This window comes from Sinohyriopsis cumingii, chromosome 8, assembly GCF_028554795.1.
Source record: "Sinohyriopsis cumingii isolate HCF-2022 chromosome 8, ASM2855479v2, whole genome shotgun sequence".
Taxonomy (NCBI): domain Eukaryota; kingdom Metazoa; phylum Mollusca; class Bivalvia; order Unionida; family Unionidae; genus Sinohyriopsis; species Sinohyriopsis cumingii.
The window spans coordinates 105,277,435-105,302,958 of NC_142968.1; the positions used below are offsets into that span (position 1 = coordinate 105,277,435).

General features: G+C 33.9%; 2 protein-coding genes across 3 annotated transcripts in view; one reads left to right on the forward strand and one right to left on the reverse strand.

Moving 5' to 3' along the window:
* LOC149794300 (uncharacterized) overlaps nt 1–22,438 on the reverse strand; it is a 39,534-nt gene extending 17,096 nt beyond the window's left edge. The window contains exons 1-10 of the mRNA XM_089968457.1: nt 22,344–22,438; nt 19,507–19,597; nt 18,502–18,602; nt 16,859–17,000; nt 15,545–15,635; nt 12,757–12,904; nt 9,565–9,720; nt 6,015–6,129; nt 5,274–5,430; nt 664–763 (exon numbers count right to left, since the gene is read on the reverse strand). Of these exons, the coding sequence (XP_089824583.1) occupies nt 664–763; nt 5,274–5,430; nt 6,015–6,129; nt 9,565–9,720; nt 12,757–12,904; nt 15,545–15,635; nt 16,859–17,000; nt 18,502–18,602; nt 19,507–19,597; nt 22,344–22,418 (1,176 nt within the window). The 5' untranslated portion in view covers nt 22,419–22,438. The remainder of the gene's footprint in view (nt 1–663; nt 764–5,273; nt 5,431–6,014; nt 6,130–9,564; nt 9,721–12,756; nt 12,905–15,544; nt 15,636–16,858; nt 17,001–18,501; nt 18,603–19,506; nt 19,598–22,343) is intronic.
* A 507-nt stretch (nt 22,439–22,945) lies between these two features.
* Nucleotides 22,946–25,524, forward strand: part of LOC149794301 (cystathionine beta-synthase-like) — a 73,880-nt gene continuing 71,301 nt past the window's right edge. For both annotated transcript variants that reach the window (XM_089968458.1, XM_089968459.1), the window contains exon 1: nt 22,946–23,076. The gene's annotated coding sequence lies outside the window, so the exon portion shown is untranslated. The remainder of the gene's footprint in view (nt 23,077–25,524) is intronic.

Sequence of the window (25,524 nt, forward strand, 5' to 3'; positions counted from 1 at the left end):
GCATGTCCTAAGAAACATTTTTATCAAGTCGGGTCTAAACTATCTGTGCTATTTTGGAGAAGAAGTTAAAATTTGTTTTTGCACATGACTGCTTTGGAAGCTACACTTCTGCTACAGTAACCACTGTGAGAACAATTTTGGTACAGTATGTCCAAAGAAATACTCCTGCAGAGTTTGATACTAAATGGCCCAGAAGGTTAAAAGAAGTTGAAAATAGCAAATGTTGACAGGCAGATGAACAGCAAAGGGCTATGCCAGAAGTTCATATGGTCTCTGGGTGGAGAGCTAAAAACTGTAAAATAGGATTTATTGTTGAAGACTACAGGACCAAATGCCATCTATTTATCTACAAAGCATGAATCTTGAAAAAAAAGCACGTACTAAAGAAAAAAATATATCTCAGTTTGAAAAGGTACTACATTTATATATATACACACACCACATGTCACAAGAAAATGAATTAAGATTAAAAAAAAGCATTTCTTTCACAAAAGAAGAGTAGATATTGGCACTGTAAAATTCTGGGATAAATCAACTGTGTAACCTTCTGATTTACTGGTAAATTCACCAAACCATTGTAAAGATGTAATGTTTATTATGCAAGATTACTTCAGAAAGTCAGACAGAAAAACAAAAGACAATAACAAAAGCTGGAAACATTACCTCATTTACACAATCCAAGTTTGAGATAATATTAAGTCTAACTTCTGGACACTCATCTTTGAGTTGTGTCAAGAAAAGAGGAAGCAGGTGTTCAATGGTGCTGAAATATAAAAAGAAGAAATTAATGTCCCCTATGACATGCAAGTAAAATAAATTGATTAACTTCAGGCTTCCAACTCATCATGCACATGATGTTACATGCACATATGCAGCACCAAACATCAGAATATTAATAATAAACTCTAAATTCTTAAGAGAGCATAATGAAGAAAAAAATACTTCCAACGGTATCTAGATTATTATATGACATTAGATTCACAAGTCTGATGACTGGTCCATTATTACATTATTAGATGGGGCTCTGAGTGGCCGAGTGGTCTAAAGCGCTCTCTGTTACGGATCACTGCCATCTCACCTGTCTGCGTGGGTTTGAGTCTTGGATTCGGCTAATGTGGGTATGTGAGAAAGCTTGCCAGTAGCTTCTTGTGGGTCAGTGGTTCTTTCCAGGGTTTTCCCAGGTTCTTCTTCCACCATTAATACTGGCCATCATGTATGGCCTATCATGTGCTGAAAAATGGCGTTAAACCCTAAAACAACAACAACAACATTATTAGGCCACCATTTATGTAAATAATGTTCTCAAAGATCTTTCACTGATTAAATACTGAAAGAAAATTTCTCTCTCTCTCTCTCTCTCTTTATATATATATATATATATATATATATATATATATATATATATATATATACACACACACATATATATATCACATACATTAAAAATAACATGGCATTTAAAGTGTTGGCATAAAGCAAATTGATATACCATCACTATTGGTATATCAAATTGTGATCCATCCATATGAATATATAAACATTCTTTCAACTGCATGCCTATAGATCAATGATGAATTTCTACTAATTCATTAATCATAAATGACATATGAAAATAACAATAAAAAGTATTAATAGTGCCTGTTTTCAAAATGAAATTAAAATGTACACAATTCATCGGAATCCTTTCTTTTTTCCATTACCCTCTCCCCTCTCGTGCAATAAGGTAAAAACAAAACCCAAAAATCTGGAGTGAGAGAGAAAACATGGCGCTGGACAAAAACTGAACTTGTACCAAGTAACCTACTGTAATCTAATTCGTCATAACGGTATGTTTATGCTTTCCTTGGGATCTATCTACAGTGTTCATAATATCAATGATACATAGTTGCAATCGCAAGTTGACACTAGGCATATATGTTAAATTTGTCGGTTACGAAGCACACATACTGAAGCGTATTTAATGCTTTGCTGTTGTTTCTTAAACCTATTGTAATGTTCTAAGAGTCGATCATGAAATATTAAATATAAAAATGTCCAAATGGTCACTGCATCTGTCCCCCTCTCTCTCTGGATTTTTGTAGCTAGATATGAGTGAAAATTCATGAAAATGAGAGCGTTGGGGATTTTTGCTTGTGTCATACAACAATGTGTCTGGACCTATGAATGATGGTATAGTTTAGCCAAACCATCCAATGGGGGAGAGAGAGAGAGAGAGAGAGAAAGAGAAAGAGAGAGAATTTTATAATCTTTAGAAATGGTAATTAAAGCTGAATAATGACTTAGATGAAAAGTCAATATATTAAAATATTTTAATTACCTCTTGTTGGCTTGTCATTTCACTTAGTTTCTATTCCAGGTTAATTTCCATAAGCTAGTACATGAATGCCTGACAGTTCAGGTTCAGTGTACAAGAAGCTAACCATGTTTGTAGGGTACTAATTTCTTCATAAAAACCATATTTCATGTTTAAATCACGAGTGTGTCTTATATTCATTTAATAAATCTGAATAGAAACTAAAAAAGAAAACAATCAACTTATCAATTTGCATATGTGATTGTGGACAAGAAAAATTGTAGAACTACATTTTGTAGCGGACACACTCGCAGGGATGTTATGAGTTTATTCACTCAGTCAATACATTTACACAGAGCACATTGTAACTCATACATGCCAACCCCTGGTGAGGAAAAAAGTTTAATCCAAGTGGACAAAAAGAGTAATCCGAGCAGAAAAAGAGTACTCCACATATAACTTAATAGAAATTCAATGAGCATATGTACATATGATTTATTTATCCCTCTGGACTTTTAACTTCAATTACTGCTTTTTCATATATAACACTTTAAGCTTCAAAAAGCAACAGACTCTCATACTGCATTTCAAAACACTTTGTACCAGCTGAGGCTATAAATGTTTTGCACACCAGTAGAGAACTAAGTGCTGGGTTACAAAGCCTGGATCTAAATTCAGTTTATCTATTGTTAACAATACTGAACAATCTCTCTCAGTCAGCATTAGAATGGTAAAGAATCAATATTCCTTTCATAACCTGACAAAGAGAAGGAAATTTATATCTTCCAGTTATTGGGTCTTTTAGCTGGGAAATAAGATGAAAAACATAAACTCTGTTTGCATCTAGTACATTGCCAGGTAGAGTGCCAACTTGATACTTCAGGGGTTCTCCTTCTAATTTATCAGCAGCCTTTCCTGCAGCATGGTGCATCATATGACAGAGACAACCTGATATGTACAATGATGGAGACATTCTTCAAAATATAGAATGCAACTCCTTTATGAATTCCAGTCATCACTGATGCATCATCACCTGAAAACCCCATACAGTTCTGCCAACTTATATTTATTCAAAGCATTATCAAGCAAATAAATAAATGTTTTCTCCAGTGGAATCTACTGTTAATTCTGGTAATGAAAGAAGAGCACTCTGACTTTGCCCTTTTCGTTGTCAAAGTCTCTTATACAGACTGGGTTCAATGTTTGTCGTCATAAGCACTACTCCTGTCTGTTGCAATACTAAATGGCCCAATTTTCATGGCTTCTGCAATTTTAAGTGAAATATCTTCTGTTAAATACCTAACAATATTAGATGATACTGTTCTTGCATATGCAAATTTTCTGCAATTCTGGAATCAGGAAACATCCATTGAACAAAGGACCAATGTAGTCTTCTACCGCTAAGGGTAGTCCATGTTCTATTAAGAACTTGGTATATAATGCCTCCTCATTTATCAAATTTGTGCCCACAATTTAGTTCTGCTGTAAAAAAAGAAGTTACCTTAGTACAGGAGTTAGTGAAACGAGCTAATTCAAGGTTTCTTTGTTTTACCACCATGACCAATATTAGAATCCTTTCCACACAGCCTGCAAGGGGCATGAAGTTGCCCTAGAATGGAACACTGTAATATGTAATTCATGTATTCAACTCTGAATCAATTTTTCGTCTTTTCTAACCCATCTGTGAAATCATTTGAAAAACATTTTTGCTCTAACGCATGCATCGACTAGTATAAATCCGACTTGACTTTTAACGCCAAATACATACAGACTGGTTCTGTACCAGATATGAATTTGAACAAAGAATCTGCGAGCAAAGATTACAAGTTAGAAAACTGGTCTGTTCTCTCCTAACTAAGCCATACAGCTGCTATAAATAGAAGCTGAGGTCAAAAGTTTGAAAGTAGATCCAGTCTGTTTCTTGGAAATAGGGCTGCATCTATAAATAGAACATAATACTATCAGGAAAGTGCATGCAAGTCTACGGACAAGCATACTCTTATGCTGTAGTTACAAAGAAGCCATCTTTTCTAGAATACAGTCTGTGGGATTAATGGGATGTTAATAAAAATGAGAAAACAAATTATTATTTTTTTGGGAGGGGGATATACCCAAAACAGGTCATCAGAGTACATTCACGCATAAGGCGTAATTTAGTGAAAAAAGCATAATGGTTGGCATGTATATCGTAACTCCATTCAAAGTACAAGTATGTGTATTTGTATGTAATATAAATAAAAAATAAATATAGTATGTTCACTGTATCAATCATATACCACTCATATAAAGTTTTCATTAAATGGAAACTCGGCAAGCCAAGTTTCTTTTTAATGAAAAATGTATACATCTCGTGGTATACTATGATACAGCATACACCCTATACACATATTATATATATATATATATATATATATATATATATATATATATATATATATATATATATATATATATATATATGAGTTATCATTGAAACTTGAAAAATCATTTATCCAATGATTGTTATTGGTTTCATTATGCCTAATTTCACTTTTATAAATTCATCAAAACACTGCTAACTTTCCTAGAAGTATATATACAGCCTTCATAAATTTTTGGGGTCTGGCATAATCCTAGAAAAGCAACAAGAACCCCAGATACTGAAGTATGAATATTTCATTTTTCTGCACGAACTTATGTACTAAGAACCAACAATCCAGGAAAAAAGTCACAACTTGAAATACGTCCCATCCACATAATACTGTTATCTTTTTCATCATATTTGGCCACAGGTGTGACTTCTACCATGTATTACAACAAAAAGGTATTACCCACCTATCCCACTAATGACAGGCTATTGTCTTTTGTGGTAAAAGCCCAGTTTGTGCATGCCTGTATGTATGTGCATGCACACACACACACCACAAAATTAAATCTAACACTAAACCAAGTCTAAACTTTAATTAGCTCAAGAAGAGATTTCTCTTTATTCATGACTCACTTTTCCTTTCCTAAGACTGGTGACAGTCCCATGATGACAGAGGCCAAGGCAGACTTGACATGTTGGTTGGCATCAGTCACTAGATCTTTCACACAAGGCAGGATGTTAGTCATTATAATATTTTCCCTCACATCGGCTGTCAGATTCTGAGAGAAATCTAATTAAAAAAGGGAAAAAAAGAATTCTTTTATATGCAGAAATGCTCCAAAACCAAAAGTAATGATCAAAGGTGTTTCCAACCTGATGCAGCCTTAATAAGGGAATACATGCAGATAAACACACATGTAAAGCAAGCATTAAATGTTACTAACTTAACAGCAAAACCCAAAGTATTCACTATCTTACAAGTGCCTTGAATTTTTAGTTTGGTTTCATTTTGTGTTTTAAAACAGTAACACAAGCAGGATATTAAATTTAAAGGCAATGGAGCAAAGTGTCTTGCCCCACGACACACCACAACAGCCAACCCTGGTTGATCCAACAAAATCATTTGAACTCAAAATCAATTGGTCTCAAGTCCAGCACACTAACCCCATCATTAATATAGCCCCTTTTGTGCTATGAAAAGACTATTCTTACCATAACATGAAAGAACTCAGACTTAAAAATTTATTTTAAAAGACAGCCAATTTCAAGATATTTCATATTGTTTTATAATCAATCCTACAAGTATGTATTACACTGAAACATTAAATTACAAATCTCTCTGAAATCACTGTCTACTGACATGTGACCTTTTACCTTTAACCTTGTGTGCTGCTGCTGCTCTGACTTCAGCCTCTGTGTCCTTCAGAAGGCTCTGGAAAGCGATCACCAGATCATTCTTTGTTATATCTGGTCCAACTGCTTTCTGAAGCTATTGGTAAAAAGGAAAAAATTTCCAGTAAATTATGTTTCACGAAGAATACCTTTTCATCACATTAATGTTAGGAATATAAACCTGCTACCTCCAGAATTCAGTCCAACTAAAAAGATTTATAATTTTATCCATCCATGATCTTGATTTATTGAAGTCAATTTACAAAGTTTACTCAAAATCAGGTCTGAAACACAGTTTCTCTAGTAGTAACAAGATCAGCCAATGAAATACACGACCACCTCATTAATATGCATGAATCTTGCTCATTATGTAAATTACATGAGATCCTGATCACATAAGCTTATATTTCGAAGATTTATCTAAAGCTGAACAGAAAATTAATATGCCCTCCTAGAATGGTAACAATCTCAGCTAATTAGATGCAGTATCATCTCATTAATGTGCATGAAATCTTGCTCATTGTTGAATTCCTCCAAGAATTTGATGCCATAAACCCATATTTGAGTTTCATCTAAATTGGATCAGAAATATAGTCTCAAAGCATTAATGTGCACATATTTTGCTCATTATATCTTTCAATATGTATGTATGTATGTATGTATGTATGTATGTATGTCTGCACGGATTTATGTATGTATGTATGTAGTTATGTATGTATGTACATATGTAGTATGTATGCACAGATTTATGTATGTATGTATATATGTATGTATGAATGCATGAATAGGATTTAACAGCATATCAGCACAATCCTGACTCATAGCTGCCAACCCTGGAGTACAAAAATGCTGATTTTCAGGAACAAATTCTGATTTTTTAAATTTCCATAAAGTAGGACAGTACCTTCCTTGATTATCTGATGTCAATGATGCATGTTGCACTCTTGCACCTTCTGAATGAGCACCTTGTTCCATTTAGGTGCCCATTAAGAAGGTGCAAGAGTGCAACACACACTCAAACACAGGCTGTTTATATGAGCCTTTTCCATACCTCCGTTTTTTCCAATCCTTATCAATTCCAATGTACCATCTTTCATTGATGATCTGAATTCTATGTGATTTTCTTACTGAACTGTTTTTATTTTTTCACACAAGTAATCCTTTGCGATTTTACTGTCTGGAAAATGTGTGTGAAATAAATCAGCAGCAACACTAGTAACTTAAAGATGAAGGATGATTTCTAAAAGAAATTTAATAAACAGAATTTCGATCGAATTAAGGTTATTTCCGGTTTTTGTAGATGTTGTAAGTTTAGGCTGAGTTGATGATGAAGCAGCAAGCTGATGTTCTTCAGCTTTTTGATGCCCATTAGCGACATAACATTACATATTTTGCAAAATGTAGTTTTCTCCTTGACTAGATGGTTTCAGAAATCTAAACAAGATGGCACAATTGTCTATCCAGTTCTGTTTTGTGTCTTTCCTGGAGAAAATTCTGAATAATCTGCTTTCCTATTCAACATGATTAGAAGTTGAATATTATGAAGATGAGATACAGTGATAGTGGTAACTGTTTGCGAAATCCAATATAGAAGATAAAGACAGGCATGGTAACCTCAATTTTGAACGAACCAATCGTATTTTAGAACTGTAATCATACATACGTGATATATTTCTTAAAGTATGGAACCGAGTGCCTGTTCTTAACGGAAAATTGCAAGGAAAGTTTTTTTTTTAAAAATATACTAAAAAACATTTTTTTTTGCAAGAAAAAGAACCATATTCTGGTCCAAAATATGAGACAAATACAGAAAAAAAAATGGGACACTTGGCAGCTATGCTGACTAGAGTACCAAGTAAGTTTAGGTATCCTGCAATGTGATGTAAAACAAATATAAGACAAAAAGTGGTTAATTTATTTAAAATACAAAGAAAAATTATTTTGTATGTAACCTCCTTCATATAAAATCCAAGAGCTTCTGAGTTGGAATATCACCTCGGGATACTGCCCAGGGTAAATAGGTTGTCTCCATTAGTTGCCCCATACAGGCAGCATTGTGGTGACATGCCATTAAATTCAAATACTACTACTACTACTAATTCTACTACCATTAGTCACCGCTTAAATCTATTAAACTATTACTACTATTACCATTAGATGCCTCTTATGATGTACTAAGGAATACACGGGACCAAATTATACACCCCCAAGCCTGCTGGGGACTTCTAGAGTAGTAACAAGCTGAGCCAATTATATGAAATATCACCTCATTAGTATGTACAAATCTTGATTATGATCAAACTCATACAACGTCTTCATAAAATAAACTTTTATTCCATACAAGCTAATAAACTGATCATAAATGTGGTTTCCTGAATGACAACACACTTGCAATATCAGACATATGATCACCTCATTAATTGCATGAATCTTAGCCACTAATGAACTCATCAAAGACTTGATGATAGAACCCCTTCTTTTTTTAAATCAGACCTTGTTCAGAAATATAGTCTCTAGAGTAGTAGCAAATTTGGCCAATATGAAACAAATGCAAGATCACATCGCTCATTTGTGGCTCACGCTCATATTCAAACTAATGAGATCTTGATGATACAAACCTATGTTCCAAGTCTGATCAAAATCGGACCAGAAACATGTCCTCCAAAGTGGAAACAAGCAAATATTGACATGGAGATGATAGACACAGCGACATACAATAAGCTCACTAAGCCTTATGGCCAGGTGAGTTATTAATTAATTTACCATGACCTTCCCATGCATTATCAAGGGATTTTATATTTCCATTTGTCTCTCCATCAGATAACACTAACAGAGAGAAGTTAAAATTGCAAAGAAGATGAGAACCAAACAAATTTTCATTTTTTGTACTAAAAAATACCATTTCATGTCGTAGTTTTATGCCTCAGTAACATTAAGGTCGGCGAAATTGACTTTGATCTCTTCTGAAACCAAAGTGTATATCTCAATTAAGCAGTATTTGTCATCTTAATATAACACTTTACTTACTTGGAAGCAATATTACAAGTTAACTACACTGCCACAGTGATGTTGACAGCTGCAATGTGTACATAAAAAAATGTCTTTATTTCTAATACTGCATCTAATGGTTAAATTCACATTCAAGTTTTCTTTGCCTTATTTCTGTTGCCAAACACAGTATTACAAGATCTGTAATGAAAATGAAAATCATCCATGGCTCTGGTTGTTATGAAGATGGCATATTTCTTTTGTCTTTGCATTCTTTTTCCAGCCTGATACTACGCAGAGGTGGAAAACAATGGAGAAAGATGATCTTAACAACCATAAAAAACTCTCTTCTTCTGGAATTACCATCTGAACTGTCTCTTGGTAAGTGAGAATGGGATGCAACTCTTATATGTATATCTTTTGGTACTTTAATGACTGAACCCATATCTATATTGAATGAATTCTGGATATATCAAGTTACCTATAATACCCAATCAAATTCATAAAAAATTCTCACAAATAAATGAGTATATTGATTGCTTACCTCTGTGAACTTGTCGGCCACCATGTATCTCACCCTCCAGGATTTATCCTCTGCTGCCTGTCGCAAGGTTGGCATCACCAACTGCTCAATATCATCAGTACCCAAAAGAGAGGCGATGCTAACACATGCCTCCACTGCCAGCAGGCGTACAGAGTCCTGAAATATTGCCCACATGATATGCATGGATTCCAGTTTAACTAATACATACTATAATAATATCCTGAAGTCTAAAACATAATACATATATTTCTTATGATGTAATACATATTGTAAAGTCTTAAGGACTAATATATACTTAATGGTTATCTTAAGGCCTACCATATCCTGTTACATGAATTATACCTACAAATTATATCTACAAGAACACTGTGATCTGCATATTCATCTAATATTTCAAAAAGTTACCAATCACTTTATGTCTCTGTGACTTTCACCCAAAGTCAAAGAAGCATGTCAACACAAAATAAAATCAATTCCCTAAGTTTCATGATGATTCGTCCCAGGTATGAAGAAAATAAATCATAGGATTTAGGAAATGTAAATGATTAAATTGCACTAACAATAATTCAATTTTCTGTTTGTGACCCTGACCCTAATGTCATTGGGCAAAAGAATGTGAAATAGAATGAATTATGTTAGCTCCATAACAATCCTTCCAGAGTACGGAGAAACTAAACAGATGTTTAAGAAACATAAGCAAATGAAAATCTCACTAAAAACTTTAACACAAATTTTCTATGACTGTAACGCTGACCCAAAGCTAAGGGTGAAAGCATTCATTATAAAAGTGAACTCAGATTCATAATGATTCATACAGTGGAACCCCACAGTAACGCGACAACTGGGGTCCAAAAAATTGGATTATGTTAATAGCGGGGTTGTGTCAATGCTGGGTTGTACAGTATTTTACCTTTTTTCAGGGAACAATGCATTGGTACATAAACGTGTATTCATGTCTAATGTATATCACGAATAGGGTATCAGCATCGTTTACTATCATGCTGTCATGGCATGCTGTTCATCCATAATGCATGTAATTCCATTCATAAATTGCACACAGATTTAAAATATTCAATAATTCTGTCAAAGATCATTGTGTCTGAATTCAACGTCTAATATGCCATCTGATATCGTACCATCAGGGCTTGCAATTAATCCATAATACATGTAATTCCATTGGAAAAATTGCATACATATTTAAACTATTCAATAATTTTTTCACAGATCATTATGTGCCTGAATTCAATGGAAAAAATTGTCAGCAAAATTAGGTTAAAAAAGATGAAGCACACGTATGGTTCATTATGTTCCTGGGTCAATTTCCAGCTAATAAAGTAGACATTATTTACTAGTCAACTGATTGCATCTATTAATACCACCAAGCCTAGCAAACACGCTGGTGGCTTTTGTTTTTTAATGTTTATTAAATTGTGAGAGTCTTTTATCAACCACTGCATTGTCTGCTCCTTGGTTGTGTATACAGTTAAAAAAGAAACACGTCAGCTATTGTTTGAGCAACGACTGTATACAGAATTAATTAACTGAAGACAACCACTAACATGACTTACTGGCTTTACACATGGATCAGTAATAAGTAACATTTTTGATAATGTTTATTTTGGCATAACACTTCAAGCACCTGGTGAAATTGTTAAATTTCAGAAGTCACACCACAGTTTTATTATATTCGAATTCATACACAAACTCTTCCCCAAAATGATAAACATTTTACACACTATTTCTCATACTTAAAAAAACACACGTACATGTATTTAAAATTGCAGGAACCATGCCACAATCATATTATATTCGAATTCAGATGCAATCTCTTGCCCAAAAATGATAATACATTTTTTTTACACTATTGCACATACTTTGAACAAAAATGTGAAATGAATATACGAAATTTCAGGAGCCACGCCACGACCATGTTATATCCGAATCTGGGTGTCTTATAACAGCACTGCACTGTAACAAGGATGAAGAAAATCCAACATGGGTTTAGGAAATATAAGCAAATAAAAAATTATTTAACAAAAACCTAGCTCATATTTTCTCCATCTTTGTCCTGTACTCCAAGCTCACAGATGCAAGTACAAATGATAGAGTGAATTCTCTGCATCAAATTGATTCATCCTAAGAAAATCTATCAAATTGTTAAGGACATACAGGCAATAAAAAGAAAAGCTTTAACCAACACCGTAAAACAAAATTTTCTAGCACTGTAACTTGAACCCAAAGTAATGGAGGCCAGCAAGTTTGTCACAGAATGATCTATCCTAGTTTTAAACTGATTCATGCAACATATGAGAATCTTTCAAATGCTTTAGGAAATATAAGCAAATAAAAAATTTAACCAAAACTTAACCTACTGTTGATGACAATGATGCCATTACAAAATTGGTGCTATCAGTTGTATCCCCATGACAAATAAATTCACAAAATTTAGGTAAGCACAAAGGAATAAAACAATGCCGGTAATATACTTCTTCAGTATTTCCTACCTGAGAAACATATGTGAACTCTTCAATACTGGCAGTCAATAATATTACAATAGTGAGTTCTGAAGGATATTAAACAAGTGTTGCAAGGAACAGTAAGGTGTGGCTTCTGCAGGAGGCTATTTTAAACTCAGGAATTTCCAAAAAGAAGTCTTTCTAGCATATTATCAATCAATTATACCTTAAAAAATGGACATGTTAGAAATTAAATTAATGAAATAAATTATCTAAATTCAGCAATTAACAAAAAGAAGTCTTTCTAGCATATTATCAATTAATCATATCTTAAAAATGGATACATTAGAAATTAAATTAATGAAATAAATTATCAATACATTATGTCATTAAAGACTAAAAATTTTGTGCCGACAGTCACAGACCTGTGGTTATTTTGCAAAAATGCACAATATATAATACACTGTGTAATGCATACATCCTGTTTATCTGTGTACAAATAACTGCTTAACACTGCTGACCCACCTCTGCTGATTAAAAACAAACCAGAAAATCAGATCTATGTTGTTCCCTTTGTATCAAAAGAAGCATAAACAATAGAGCCCCATATCTAACATTATGTGATGGAGACCAGGCTCTTCATCAGTGGCAACTACATAAGTCAAATATAGTACAACTGTTGACTCTAGAAAAATTTAAAAATTTCTGCATCTATGTTGAGAGAAAAAATCCATACCTGTTCATCCTGAGCTAGTGCAGTGAAGAGTGGGATTAGTTCGGATTTTAAGTATTCTAACTCCACAACCTTGGCAAACTCTCCCAGTTTCCCAGCTGCAGCCCTGCGGACCATAGGTGTGTCATCTCCACAAAGATTACGAAAATGTCTACAAGAGATGACAAAATTTTCTAATCATTTTTTAAAGGATTAAATCGCATACTTTGGAACACTGCTTTATTTCTTACACATATGCACCAAACGTTCAGATCAGATTTACTTGGTTCTGACAATAACAAGTAAAGCTAGCACTGACAAACTTTTTAAGAAAAACAAGAAACGAAGCCATCAGAAGCCACCCAAGTTTGCATGCACATATATTTACTTTAACACAGGTGTAAATTTGACAACACCAAACACCATAAACACCAATGACACCAGGAATACAGAATAAACTCTTCGCTTATTCTGTATTCCTGGTGTAATTGTCAGTGGCAGTTGTGAAAAAAGCAAAACAATTGTGTCAAGAAATGGTAATACATTAACAAGAGGCATTAGATTGCTCACCTGGGTAGTTGACATATACTGGCTTATGGAAATGCACAATCACATACAAACTTAATCTGTACAGGTGAAAGAAAAGCCTGGAGCACACAGATGCTACACTGTCTTCTAATGATGGTATCATTTATATTCTTTCCTGGATCATATACACCTCTCTCTCAGGCGGTTCCATTAAAATATACATGGGAACCAGGAAAGGCACTTTTAAAGTGGGGTACTCACCCATAGATGCAATTTAGAATTTTCTTATCAATTTAATATGAACTCCGTGAAATAAAAGTACCCTGGCATATATTTTTTTTTAAATGCCTTCCCTGGGTACCATGTATGTTTAAATGGAAAAGTCCTGAACAAGTCATGCAGAAAGGGGTCCCAAAAACACAGACTTTTGTAACTGTTTTGGAAATAATTGGCAATACAATGCTTTTTCAATTATTAGCGTTTCAGTATAAATTAACTTTATTTTCAAGATAGCTAAACCCTGAGAGATTGTTAAAAACATTAATCTTAAGAGATGTGGCCATACATCTTGTATACCGGTAAACAGAGATGCAAAAATTTAGGAAAATTTCTCACGGGTACCTGTCAATTCTAATGATCAGTTACCCAGGTACCCAATTAAAGGGAAATTATATTAAATGTGAACCTGAACTACTTTGTTGTCGGTTCACACATGAAAAGTATAAGCATAATTAATACTAATATAAGAGGCAAAAGAGCATAATCTGAGCATAAAAAGAGTCATCTATATATTAAATGCCATAATTACAGAAAACTTTATGAAAAATGTACTTTTAATTTTGCTACTTATCTGAATCTGCAGTTAGAAATTGTCACAAATTGGCTAAATCCATGTGGATTAGTAGTTAGTACAAGAATATAGACAAAATAAATTGATAAATTACTTATGCGTAACACTTAAAAAAAAAGTCTACAGAACTTTCATGAATAGCTGTGAAGTCAACAAATGATTATTGCTGTACTATCCTTGACCTTTTCAATCATACCGATACATCCTAGGTTTTTATAAAATAATATCTGGTGCCATTTATTTTAAATTTAGACTGGTCTGCTTCATAGGCAGTATCAAAATAGAATGAATCTATTATGACAAGTGGTTTAAGATTCCAGAATCCCATATTTTCTTGGAACTGTTTCATGTAAAATTCATGCAATAATTACTATATTTACACATGTGATGAATTTTTACACCATTTTTTTTCTCTCTGTGTAATTAAATAACAAATTCTGTATAGTTATCCATTTCGTTCATTTTTCCTAACATGTTATAAGAAGCACATGTTATGGTTAAGTTTTTGTGTTGCTTTTGCTGTGAAAATAACTTGTTTTGTTTCCCACTAATACAAAAATATAGTAAACAAACATTTGAACAGTGGCCCTGATTTGAACAGCTAACACTCAACCCCAGGGATACAAACTAAGCAAAAATGGCATTATTTAACTTTCTTTTATTTGAATTGTAGCATGTCATTTAAATTTTATTTCGCTGAATATTTCTTAATCAGTACTTCCTACTGCTGCTTATGAAAGGTACTGACTCAGTTCATGTCATCAAAATCTTAAAAAAAAGTGTTCAAGTCGCGAGAAAACTGGCACACAAACCATGGACGGGGATGAAGTTAGAACGATTCTAGCTTGAAATATCAGCGTTGATTCTTAAACAGGTTACAAGAGAAAGGAGAGAAGTGTCCTCCCTTGTTTTATTATACAGTACATGTACGACAAGTAAATTGTAAGTAACCATACATGCCCATCATGATGAATAAATGTGCACATGACATCAGCCTCAAACTGTTCTCGTTATTCTGTGCCTGGATCTGAACTTGGAAAGCTTTTTTTTTAAACAGGTGCCTGGTTTTTCATTACCCAAATTATCAATGGGTGGGTACTCATTGGCATCTTCACCTATAAAACCACTGTGTATTATGTCACTGCTTTTTGTATTTGGATATTAATATACCTAAGTATTATTGTGGATTCAAAACAAAACAATCAATACTTTTTTTAATTACTATGGTCAAACGGTCAATGTTTAAACTTTACTTTTAACTGGCCTATCAGGAAAACACTGATCCATGATTTTATTGCAAGTAACAATGAACTTAATGCTCATCCTTGAGCAAACACCCAAGTAACAATTTAGGTATTTAAGTTTACCATACACTTTGGAACTCGAATCTTCATACCGTTTGTGTGCATGTGTATGGGTAAACAGTAAACTTACTGTCTTAATTCTGCCTTCACTGAGTTGGATACTTTTGTATAGCAGACAGAGAAAAGTCCACATGCTGATGTACGAGATGTAAACCAGTCCCCTGAAAACAAAACACATACTTTTACATGCCAGATGATGCAAGCATTATTTAATATCAACTGACAAGGGAACAAAACAACACTTAATTTTTCTGACAAAAGTAATACAAGATTCTTTTGATCATTTCATCTTATAATTTACTCAACTCTTTACAAAATCCAATCCAGTATTTACAAAAAAATTCCAGAAATTGTGACTGAACACTCAAACCCAAACTCTGATAGTTTACACTCAACCAACTGAAATACAAGAGTTCTGAAAGTAGCAATACATGTGTGATTTTGATTTTTAACATAGCTTTAACAGTTTTTCAGTCATATCGCTACGATGTCTGCAATGTGGCAGTTTATAGTGATGTCTAGCACTGGGGCATCATGCCGGAGACATGTAGCATGATGTCCCACCCAGTCACATTATCCTGACACCAGGCCGACCAGTCCTAACACTAACCTCCTAATGCTGAACATCAAGCAAGGCAGCTGTTAGTACCATTTTTTAAGTCTCTAGTATGACTCAGCCGGGGATTGAACCCACGACCTCCCGCATCCGAGGCGGACGCTCTAACCATTAGGCCACCGAGCAATACATGTTGAAAGAGATGTATGTGAAATAAACAATGCAACAAACTTATGACCAATGTATGTTCGAGTGAGCACTCAAGTGGAAGAGTTTCGTGAACACTGGGACTGATAATGTAACAGAGATCACTGTATTTACTGCATTTGCTAATGAACAATGTTCACTCAACTGCAAACCATATATACGTATGTCTGGGATTTAATGGTAATGTAGCACAACATCAGCCATGTACTGCCAATAAAAGTTAAATTCCAAAATGAAAACAGAAATAGAGATAAAGAAAAAAGTGTAAAATCTTAAAATACAAGGTCAACTTTTTCCAATATAAACTGCACTCTTTACAAAATCTAAGGCCTTGGAACATCAATATGCAAAATTTCCCACATAAAACATGTTGCCTTCATTAATCATCTCTAACACCATTCTGGGGAAGAATTGGGCCTATTCAATATCCCCAAACTCACAGGTTAAATCAGTTCTGAAGAGGCACAATTTGCAACAAGGTAAAGATCTATGGTATTCACACTTGGGAGTGAGTTACACTTTAATAAATACAGTAAAAAAATGACAATTTATTTGATCTCATACAGAACTGAGTACAGTGCGGAGGGGAAGTATATGTATGTAACACAAGTATATACACACCTCCGGCAAGTCTCCTGACAAGTGGGACAAAGTGGTTCTCAAGATCTGCCTGTGTGTGTTGTAATGCTATCTGCCGCAGAGATTCCACAGCCCTGTCTCGCACAACTGTCTCTTCTACTGTTGCCAGGCTCTCTAGAGGAGGCTAAAGGATAAAATTGAGTGTCTGATGATTAATGTACAGCAGCCTTCAGATCCTCATTTATTATTTGTTACAGCATGGTGTTTATATTGTTTGCAGCTGGACTAATAAATAAGTATAAATAGTAATCTGCATGTTCTTACCAAGAGGACCAAAGTTTCATTACCATTGTACTCTGCACATATTTATCACTTCCTTTGCATATTTCTATACTACCATGTGGACACTTAGTACAGAGGAGCCTTGTTAATCTGGACACCTTTGTTCCCAGTGAATATGTCTGGATTAATGAGTTTTCCGGATAAACGAATCATGCACATTTTTATTTTACAATGTAAATGTACTGTATATTCAATAATGGTTTAAATAAATTAATGAAAAAATCTATTGACTTGTGTTTATTTCACATTATTATAACATGTGCTTGTACATACATGTACAGTAAATATAACATAAGTAAAAAGTACAACGAATAAAAAAATGAAATCTCAGTTAAATGTGTTATGGTAAACTAATAAAATGCAGTCATCTTTATAAGTCGTATTTCACAGCTGGCATAGCTGCTAATGAGCTGATAACCGACGTCCTCATTTTATTCTGAAATGAAGCCCTATACTGTCCACAGATTAAATTAATGAACTGTATTTGTACAGCCATCAATAAACTGTGATTGTTATATACAATTAGTAAACAAAAAGGCTTAATGACACACTTAATTTATTAACCATATGTTATGTCAAAAAGCGTGGATGATTTGATCCCAGTGTTTGTTTAGCTAAAACAGACATTGTTTATACAATTGCTGGTTACAATAGGGTCATGCTACTTAGTATTTGTATACACATGATCACGTGATCAATTGATAACTTTAACAGACCACTGGAATTTGACCTATCAGAGACTGATACAATAACACACCTACAAATTTGCGTAGGTGAATCTGTATTATCTGACTGACAGTATTTTCATATATGTTTTAGGACAGATTATTTCCGGATTATCGATTTTTCTAGTACTTTTACACTTTGTTCCCCAATTTTGATTTCTGGATCCAGAATGCAGATTTCCTGATTAACAGAGCCAATTAACGTTTAGGAATTCCATTCCTGTTGAATTATGTCCATGATAACAAGGTTTCTTGATACATGGAGTCTGGAATAACAAGGCTCCTATGTATTTAATTCTTCAGCCTTCAAGCAAAATTTTATAAGCATTGGATTCAAGATACAAAATGTCAGGCTCAAAAAGCTGAATGCGACCGAATCAACTTTTGAATCTCTGTACAGAATTTGCAGTTTAGAACACACAAAAGACATCAATACAAGCAGTAGTTTGTATTTTACTAAATATAATCATATATCATCAATATCTTTGTATTTTTTTAACACCAATTTTTACTATTTTTTTCAGCAACATCGTTGTCAGTTTCAATGACTGAATAGTTTTCAAATTGAGCCTTATTTTCAAGCTGTACAAAGTATAATAATTTATTAGGAAAACTTACCAGCAGGCAGTGGACATATTCTGGTCCTCCAACAAGTGGAGTGAAATTGCCTAATTGCTCTGCAAGTGCTAGGAGAACCTCATCCTCGTCATATATAGTGTCTAAAATTTAAAATGATAGTGGTACATGTGCTATGAAACTTAACCACTAAGCTCAAAGCCAAAAATTGTGACAATTTTTTTTTAAAAATGAAACCTGGCTGTAACAATAAAGATTATGGATATAATCAAAGGAAGAAAATCAATGCTTGGCAAGATAGGAAATGGGGGAATGTTAAATGATAGTAAACATGATGGGAAATTCAACTGCACAAGCAACAGTTAGTGTTCCCCTCTTAGCAGGCCTCTCTCAAGACAGGCCACAGACTAATCAGAGGCTATCATATCATGCACCGAGTTAGTACATTTTCACTAGTTTGTTTCCATCAACAAAGCCCACCCTCTCATATACCTTATTTCTCTGTTCAAATGATGACCTTATATATCAAAAGGAAGAAAACTGTATAATTATCCCACTATTAACATTTTTCCTCATTCAATATCATTCAAAATCTAACCATTCAAACAAATTAAACACAGTCCATATGAAAAGAAGTTTGTCAACAGTGAGTCTCAAAGAAATAAAAAGGATTAAATTTTTCCAAGTTATTCATTACTTAAAAAAAGACAATAAAGTAAATGTTATGTTCAACAAAAGACAACATATGAATATAAAGGAAAAGATATAATCAGCTAACCCTAAAAATGAACCCATGATTAAATGGCTGTAGTACTACCACAGTATACCACTACCCCTCTCATATGTAAAGTCATGGATCAAATTAAACATTATATCCATGTTCTATTCTTGTTTCTGAACCTGCTAGTAGTTCAAGGTTGTTGAAAATCAAATTTTCAAGTTTTCTGTGAAAAAATACTTTTCAGAACCTGTGTGGCTTGTAATTAAGTGTAATAGAGAGAGAGTACTGCATTAAACAGATGAACATTTTAAAATAAATAAAGTCACCTGTCAAGAAGGGGATCAGTTCACTTCTTGTCCTCTCTACGCCAAGTGCCAAAGCAATAGTTGACAGCTTCTTTATGCTGTTCAGTCGTAACTGCAAATATATATTTCCAAAGTGTTAATAATCTGCAGGGCTAGACAAAAAACATTAGTTGGACATCTGCAAGCATTATATGACATAAGTTAAGTACATGTTGCATATTTTACTGTCCCTTAAAAAGCATACAGTTTGAGTATTTTTTTATCTTTCTGTACCTGGCATATCTGCATCCAAAGCTGGTTCATAATTTTGTACATCTCAGAGGTTTTACAAGGAAAATTTATATTAAATGGTCTACAATGGAGAAACAAAAATAATTTATCAGTCACTTATTTTTTATTCCAATTTAGATTCTGCTCCAAAGTTGACAGCTTTCCACCTGAATTTGTTGACATGTTCTTAAATACAGGCAGGGGTCACGCTACCAGGTGAAGTGACCTAAAAAAATGTAAACTTCGCCTTCTTCTATTAGGAAAGCAAAAATAACTTCGCACTGTGATATTTTTTTGTGAAGCATTGAATGATTGTCCTGTTGGAGATGCTCCCTCGCCTTGGCTAGGTTATTTCCAGTGTTATGTTATATATAGCTCATGGGGAAATGTAGGCTTAGATCTATCAACTAGTTGGTGTTATCAATTATGCTACAAACTCTTGCACATTCACAGACTTGCACATTCTTTGTCACCAATCAGATCTATGAAGGCTGATCCAATCTGTGTAGCTTTTCAGTTTCTCTGACATACATCACATGTAACATCTGTAGCCTTCATTATGTCGGAGAAACAAAAGCTACACAAAAGAATAAACCTTCATTGATCTGATTGGATGACAAAGCTGTACAGAAGCCTGCATGCAGAACACTTCTCTCCATGCCACACTTTCAGTTATATAACACTTATTGCAATAGCTCACAGCGCCAATTGGAGTTCTGAAACCAGGAAAGAAAAGGAATCTTACTGAATATGCCACATTGTAACACTGAAACCAAGCAGTTTAAACCAAGAAGACTAAAAAAAGACAGCCATGCACAAAAAAAAAATTATATTTTGCAGCAGACATATTTTCCTTTAAATAATTCTCTAAATTTACTTAGTAGCCTATAACTACTACAATAACAATGAAATATCTGGGATATAATCTGCACTTACATAAATTTACATAAAATAACATATCATTATGGCTCATCGATTTCTAGATCAAAAAAAATATTTTCCAGCATCTTCAACAAGTTGAAATAAACTTGCTGAAACATATAAAGGCTTAATTCCTGCAGAAACAGCCATGTAAAGTTTTGCAAACACAATGGTTTTTCTGTTTGTCTTGTCTATGTTTTGTATTTGCCTTTGAAAAAGACTCATTAAGACTCGAAAGCACTCAGGCTACTTCAATACTAGTTTTGCAAGGTTAATTGTCAATTTACTGCATTTATCTTAATCAGTCCCTGACACTTGATCCCTTGCTGGATCCAGTGCACTTGAAAGGACTGTTATTCACCATGGTTTGTATTATTTATCTCTCTCTCTCTCTCTCTCTCTCTCTCTCTCTCTATATATATATATATATATAATGCATGTCTTGCTTTGCTGCCACTTCTCCCTGCTCAGCTCTCACTTCATTTTTGTCCAAAGCGAGAAGTCATTTCTCCCTAAAATTCAAGTCTAGCTTGACCCATCATAGGTGCTCAAAACTTTTTTGTTTTAGGCAAATAAAAATTGTGTGCAACAAGCAATCTATGTTCAATGCTGTTGTGTAAGACGACCATTTAGTACATTTTCCCTGTTACTGATACTTTTTCTTCGACCTTCTTTTCCAAAAAAGCCTTGTCAGTTACAAGTGGATTAACCACAACCTTATCTCCTGCAAGGTCATGGCAATAAATGAATATTCTCACTGTGCAACGAAGACACTGTTCCAGGTCCCGAGACCAAGTCTGATGACAAATTTACACACGGGAGAGGATCATTAACAAAGCCATATTCTATTCTCTGAATAAGACCACTATTATTGGAATAAGACTTTTCAGAAAAAGGCAAAGTCCCTCATAATGAGAAGCCCAAGTGTCCCTTAAAATTTTAATAGGGATCGGATAGGATAGGATTGGACAAATCACCCATAAGTGATACAGAACCCTTCAACATTAAATAGTTCATAATTCTCCATAATAAAATCAGACGGGGGTTTATTAGACCCAACAAATGTATTGCTTTCGATACATGACCATGACCTTGACCGCTTAGAAATAGAGCATCTGCAACAGGTCTGTCCTGATTCTGTTGCTTAGTTTTCAATTTGTAGCAATCAGAAATAACGTGTCCTTATTGAGATTTGGAAGGGCTTGTATCAAACTCAAATACCTTTTTACCAGACGACTCCTGCGTGTAAGACTTATGGAAAAAATTATGAGCTAAAGAATACTTGTTAACATTACAAGCAGCATATTCTAATGTTTCAACTGTATGCTCATCAAGGTAAGTGTTACGACTACGTTATTTTGTTTCTTTCGGTATCCAGGTCATTCTCATGGATTAACTCTTGCTATCGAAAATATTTATTTTATAAGTCGAGATGAAATTCCGGCATCGTATTCAAATACCAGTTCAACTGAATTAAAAAAATTAAAAGGTTATTAATCGATGAATGGAATGCTACAATAAAGTATTTCAGCAAAATGATAAGGCATTGTCAGTGTCAATGGGTTGGATTGATTAGCCCGTGACTTTATAAAGCTGTATCGAACAAGCTTACAACTGTTATCATTCTCCAGTTTTGAAGCTTTAATCAACAATGTTCAAAATACTACCTGGACGTCCTCATTACGTAATTCGTCAATTAAAACGGCAATGGGATAGAGAGAATCGTCTCCTTCGGCGGCCATTTTGATTCCAAAAAAAAATATCAGCTCATAGACTGCGTGCATAAGAATAAAATAATGTGATTTTTTTAATAGAAGAATTGCCAACCAGTCTATATATTTTATGGTTGATTATTTTAAAACATACCATTCTACTTTGGTTTGAAACATTATCTACGATCAAATTAGTTGTTTTCTTAATTATTTTAAGAAAATGAATATGCAATTTTGTCTGCAGTTCGTTATTCTGGATAAGTCCATTAGCTTCATGGGGTCGGAATAAACCGTCAAGCCTGCTGAAGAGTTTGCGAATCTCTAAAACGCTCAGTCACTGACCAAATTTTTCAACGCAGACTTGTTTACTTTTGTAAATAACGTAGCTTAATTCAATTAATGATTTATATGGCCTTTAAAGTTATATCAAATTACTTTTTCATTTTCAACTTGAACGTTATAAAGTTGAAGGTTATATTCTTCTTTACCTAGCGATATTAACATGGTTCTTCCCAAATTGACCAATGGAAGTATTGCGTTTAGAGGGTGGTGTCCCGCGTTCTGGACTGGTGTATGACGAGGAATTAATACTTATATTTAAGAGAGATATTGTCTGCAACCAGCCAAACAACAAGAACGTGCTGAGTAATTAGAACATCAACAACAATACGTGGCCTGAAGCTGACAGGTATACATTTATTGTATAGTTATATTTGGACATAGTACACAATTAATTTTACTATATGTTCTCTACATTTGTTTCTCAGTACTGACCTTTCCACTGTGTGACAATCAATGCAAATCATATGTTAATCTAAAATACCATCAAAGATGACTTCACGGTGAAGTTCTTGTCAAAGGTTGACCTGCTCTTTTTTTAGATCATTGACTGTCAACATAACAGCATGTAACCAGAACACGAATTTCACTTCCGGATCATCACCAAGGCCTTATTACTCACTGTGCACTGTCGCCAAAATACATACAGACAACAACACCCTGAGCTCATATTATCAAGAATAAACAGTTACCTTTAAATCCCTACCAAAACTGCATAAATAAAACTCTTCTATCACCACCAAAATGAGAGAGGAAAAAATGTTCTAAAAATAGACTAGAACTACTGGAATTATTAATTGTAATGTAATTCCATTTGATCATTAAACAAGCAGATTTATATTTTAGCATTGATTTACTTGCTCGCTTGTAACTTAGTCCTACAACGTATGGGCTCATGATCATTCCGTACCCAAGTCGTTTCGTACCAAAGGTGCTGGTTGTTTTGTACCCAAGGTGCTAATCCTTTCATACCCGAGGTGCTAGTCGTTTCGTACCCAAGATGCTGGTCGTTTCGTACCCATTAATTTACAAGGTCAAATATAAAGGATTGTCATATTTACCGCTCCCTCTCTAGGCCTAATCTTTTTCCTACCTTAAAAATTAATGAGCAAAGCATATCCGAGCAAAAAATTAACCAAACGCAAATAATTACAGTAATTGCATTGTTTTCACTGTATAATAGCATCTATGTGCTATAAAGAATTAACAAAAATTATGTATATCTGATTTAATTCATATTTATTTTAATTTAATTGTCAGTTTTAAATTTTGTATTCTAATATATGCTATTGTAATGTAAATTTATTCACTAGAGATGATACTTTTCAGAAAATTTTTGATCTTGACTGTTAGTTTATAAACACCAGGTGTTGATCTAAATTCTAACCTTGTTTCAGAACTTGTAGCTACCTTTGTAAACAAGTTCTATTTTATTTTAAAATGCTTGATTTTTCCAAGGTCATGATGGGCCTACATGATTTAAGATGATTTAAAACAAAAATTATTTCTTGGAGCAAAATGATTGGTTGTCATCAGGGTCGTTTTTGGTGTTAACACGATCACGTGACCCCCCTTTCGATTTCGCAATTCAGGTTTTTCCATTACTCGCATTTGTTAGTTTTAATAGAGATGCTTTGAGAGAGATTTCTCAGTTTGGGGCTTTTTATACTGATGTCAAGTTATTTTGTTGTAACCAGATCTTGAGCTATAATTTTCTTTAGATCAATTGGATTTGAAATCGATTAATTCTTTATTCTCTGGAAATATTTTGAGGAGTGCTCACACAAAAATTTTGGAAAGACATTGCTTACAAGTTTAATTTGGATTTTCAACACTGGAGTGCCATTATTTGTATTTCTACAAGGATCTGTAGATAAGCACAGTACTGACTACAGCATACATAATCGTCATCCATCTTGGATTTTCCATGAGGATTCGAACTTGAAATTATTAGTTCTTCTCCTTGTTTCATTTTTACAGAATTTTTCTAACAAATAAACTATTTGTTAAATTTTATAAAGCTTGTTTTCATTCTTTCTGTGTTACTGTTTATTTGAGCCTAAACACGTAACAGTTTACATTACCATTAAAAAGAAAAAGAAAATGTTGGGCAGGTTTAATTAATATAATAATTCCATTCATTTTTCTTAAAGCATGCAATAATCTGCAGAAAGTTTTGTCTGCACACATCGGTGCAGATGTTTATCCTATCAAAGCAACTAGAAATTCTGCAATCCTTTTTAAAAGGGGCTAAATGCAGATCAAACAGCATTGCTTGATTAAGTTTCTCTTCTCCAAGGACCAGTACTGGTGTTAATTTCAATTCTTATCGCATGATTTTAAAGGTATTGAATGTGGTATACCAGTCCAGTTTTGGGTACACTGCGGGCCATATTAGCATACTTGTGCAAAGTTTTGGACACTTTCACTGATTACAAGAAAGTTAGTGGCATAATTGAAATTCACTTATGGTAAAAATAGAATTCAAGGATTCCCATTTTGGTAAAAATAGGAGTCCCACCATCAAAAGTTGCATTCCCTTCTTTCCTACAGAATCAACACAGAAGTGAGTACTTCTATCTTTAGATGGAGAGGTTTTCTTAATTTATAGTTTATTTATTTGTATATGTACTTGTAGTATTTTTAAACAAATAAATAGTATCAAATTTGCTGTTTCTTTTGTATTTTCACAAATACGTGTCAAGTCAGAAAACAGCTTAGACCTTAAAGCGCATCTTGCGAATTCCACAACATAGCATTGTCCCATACGTTTCTGACCTACATAGTTTGCATTTTA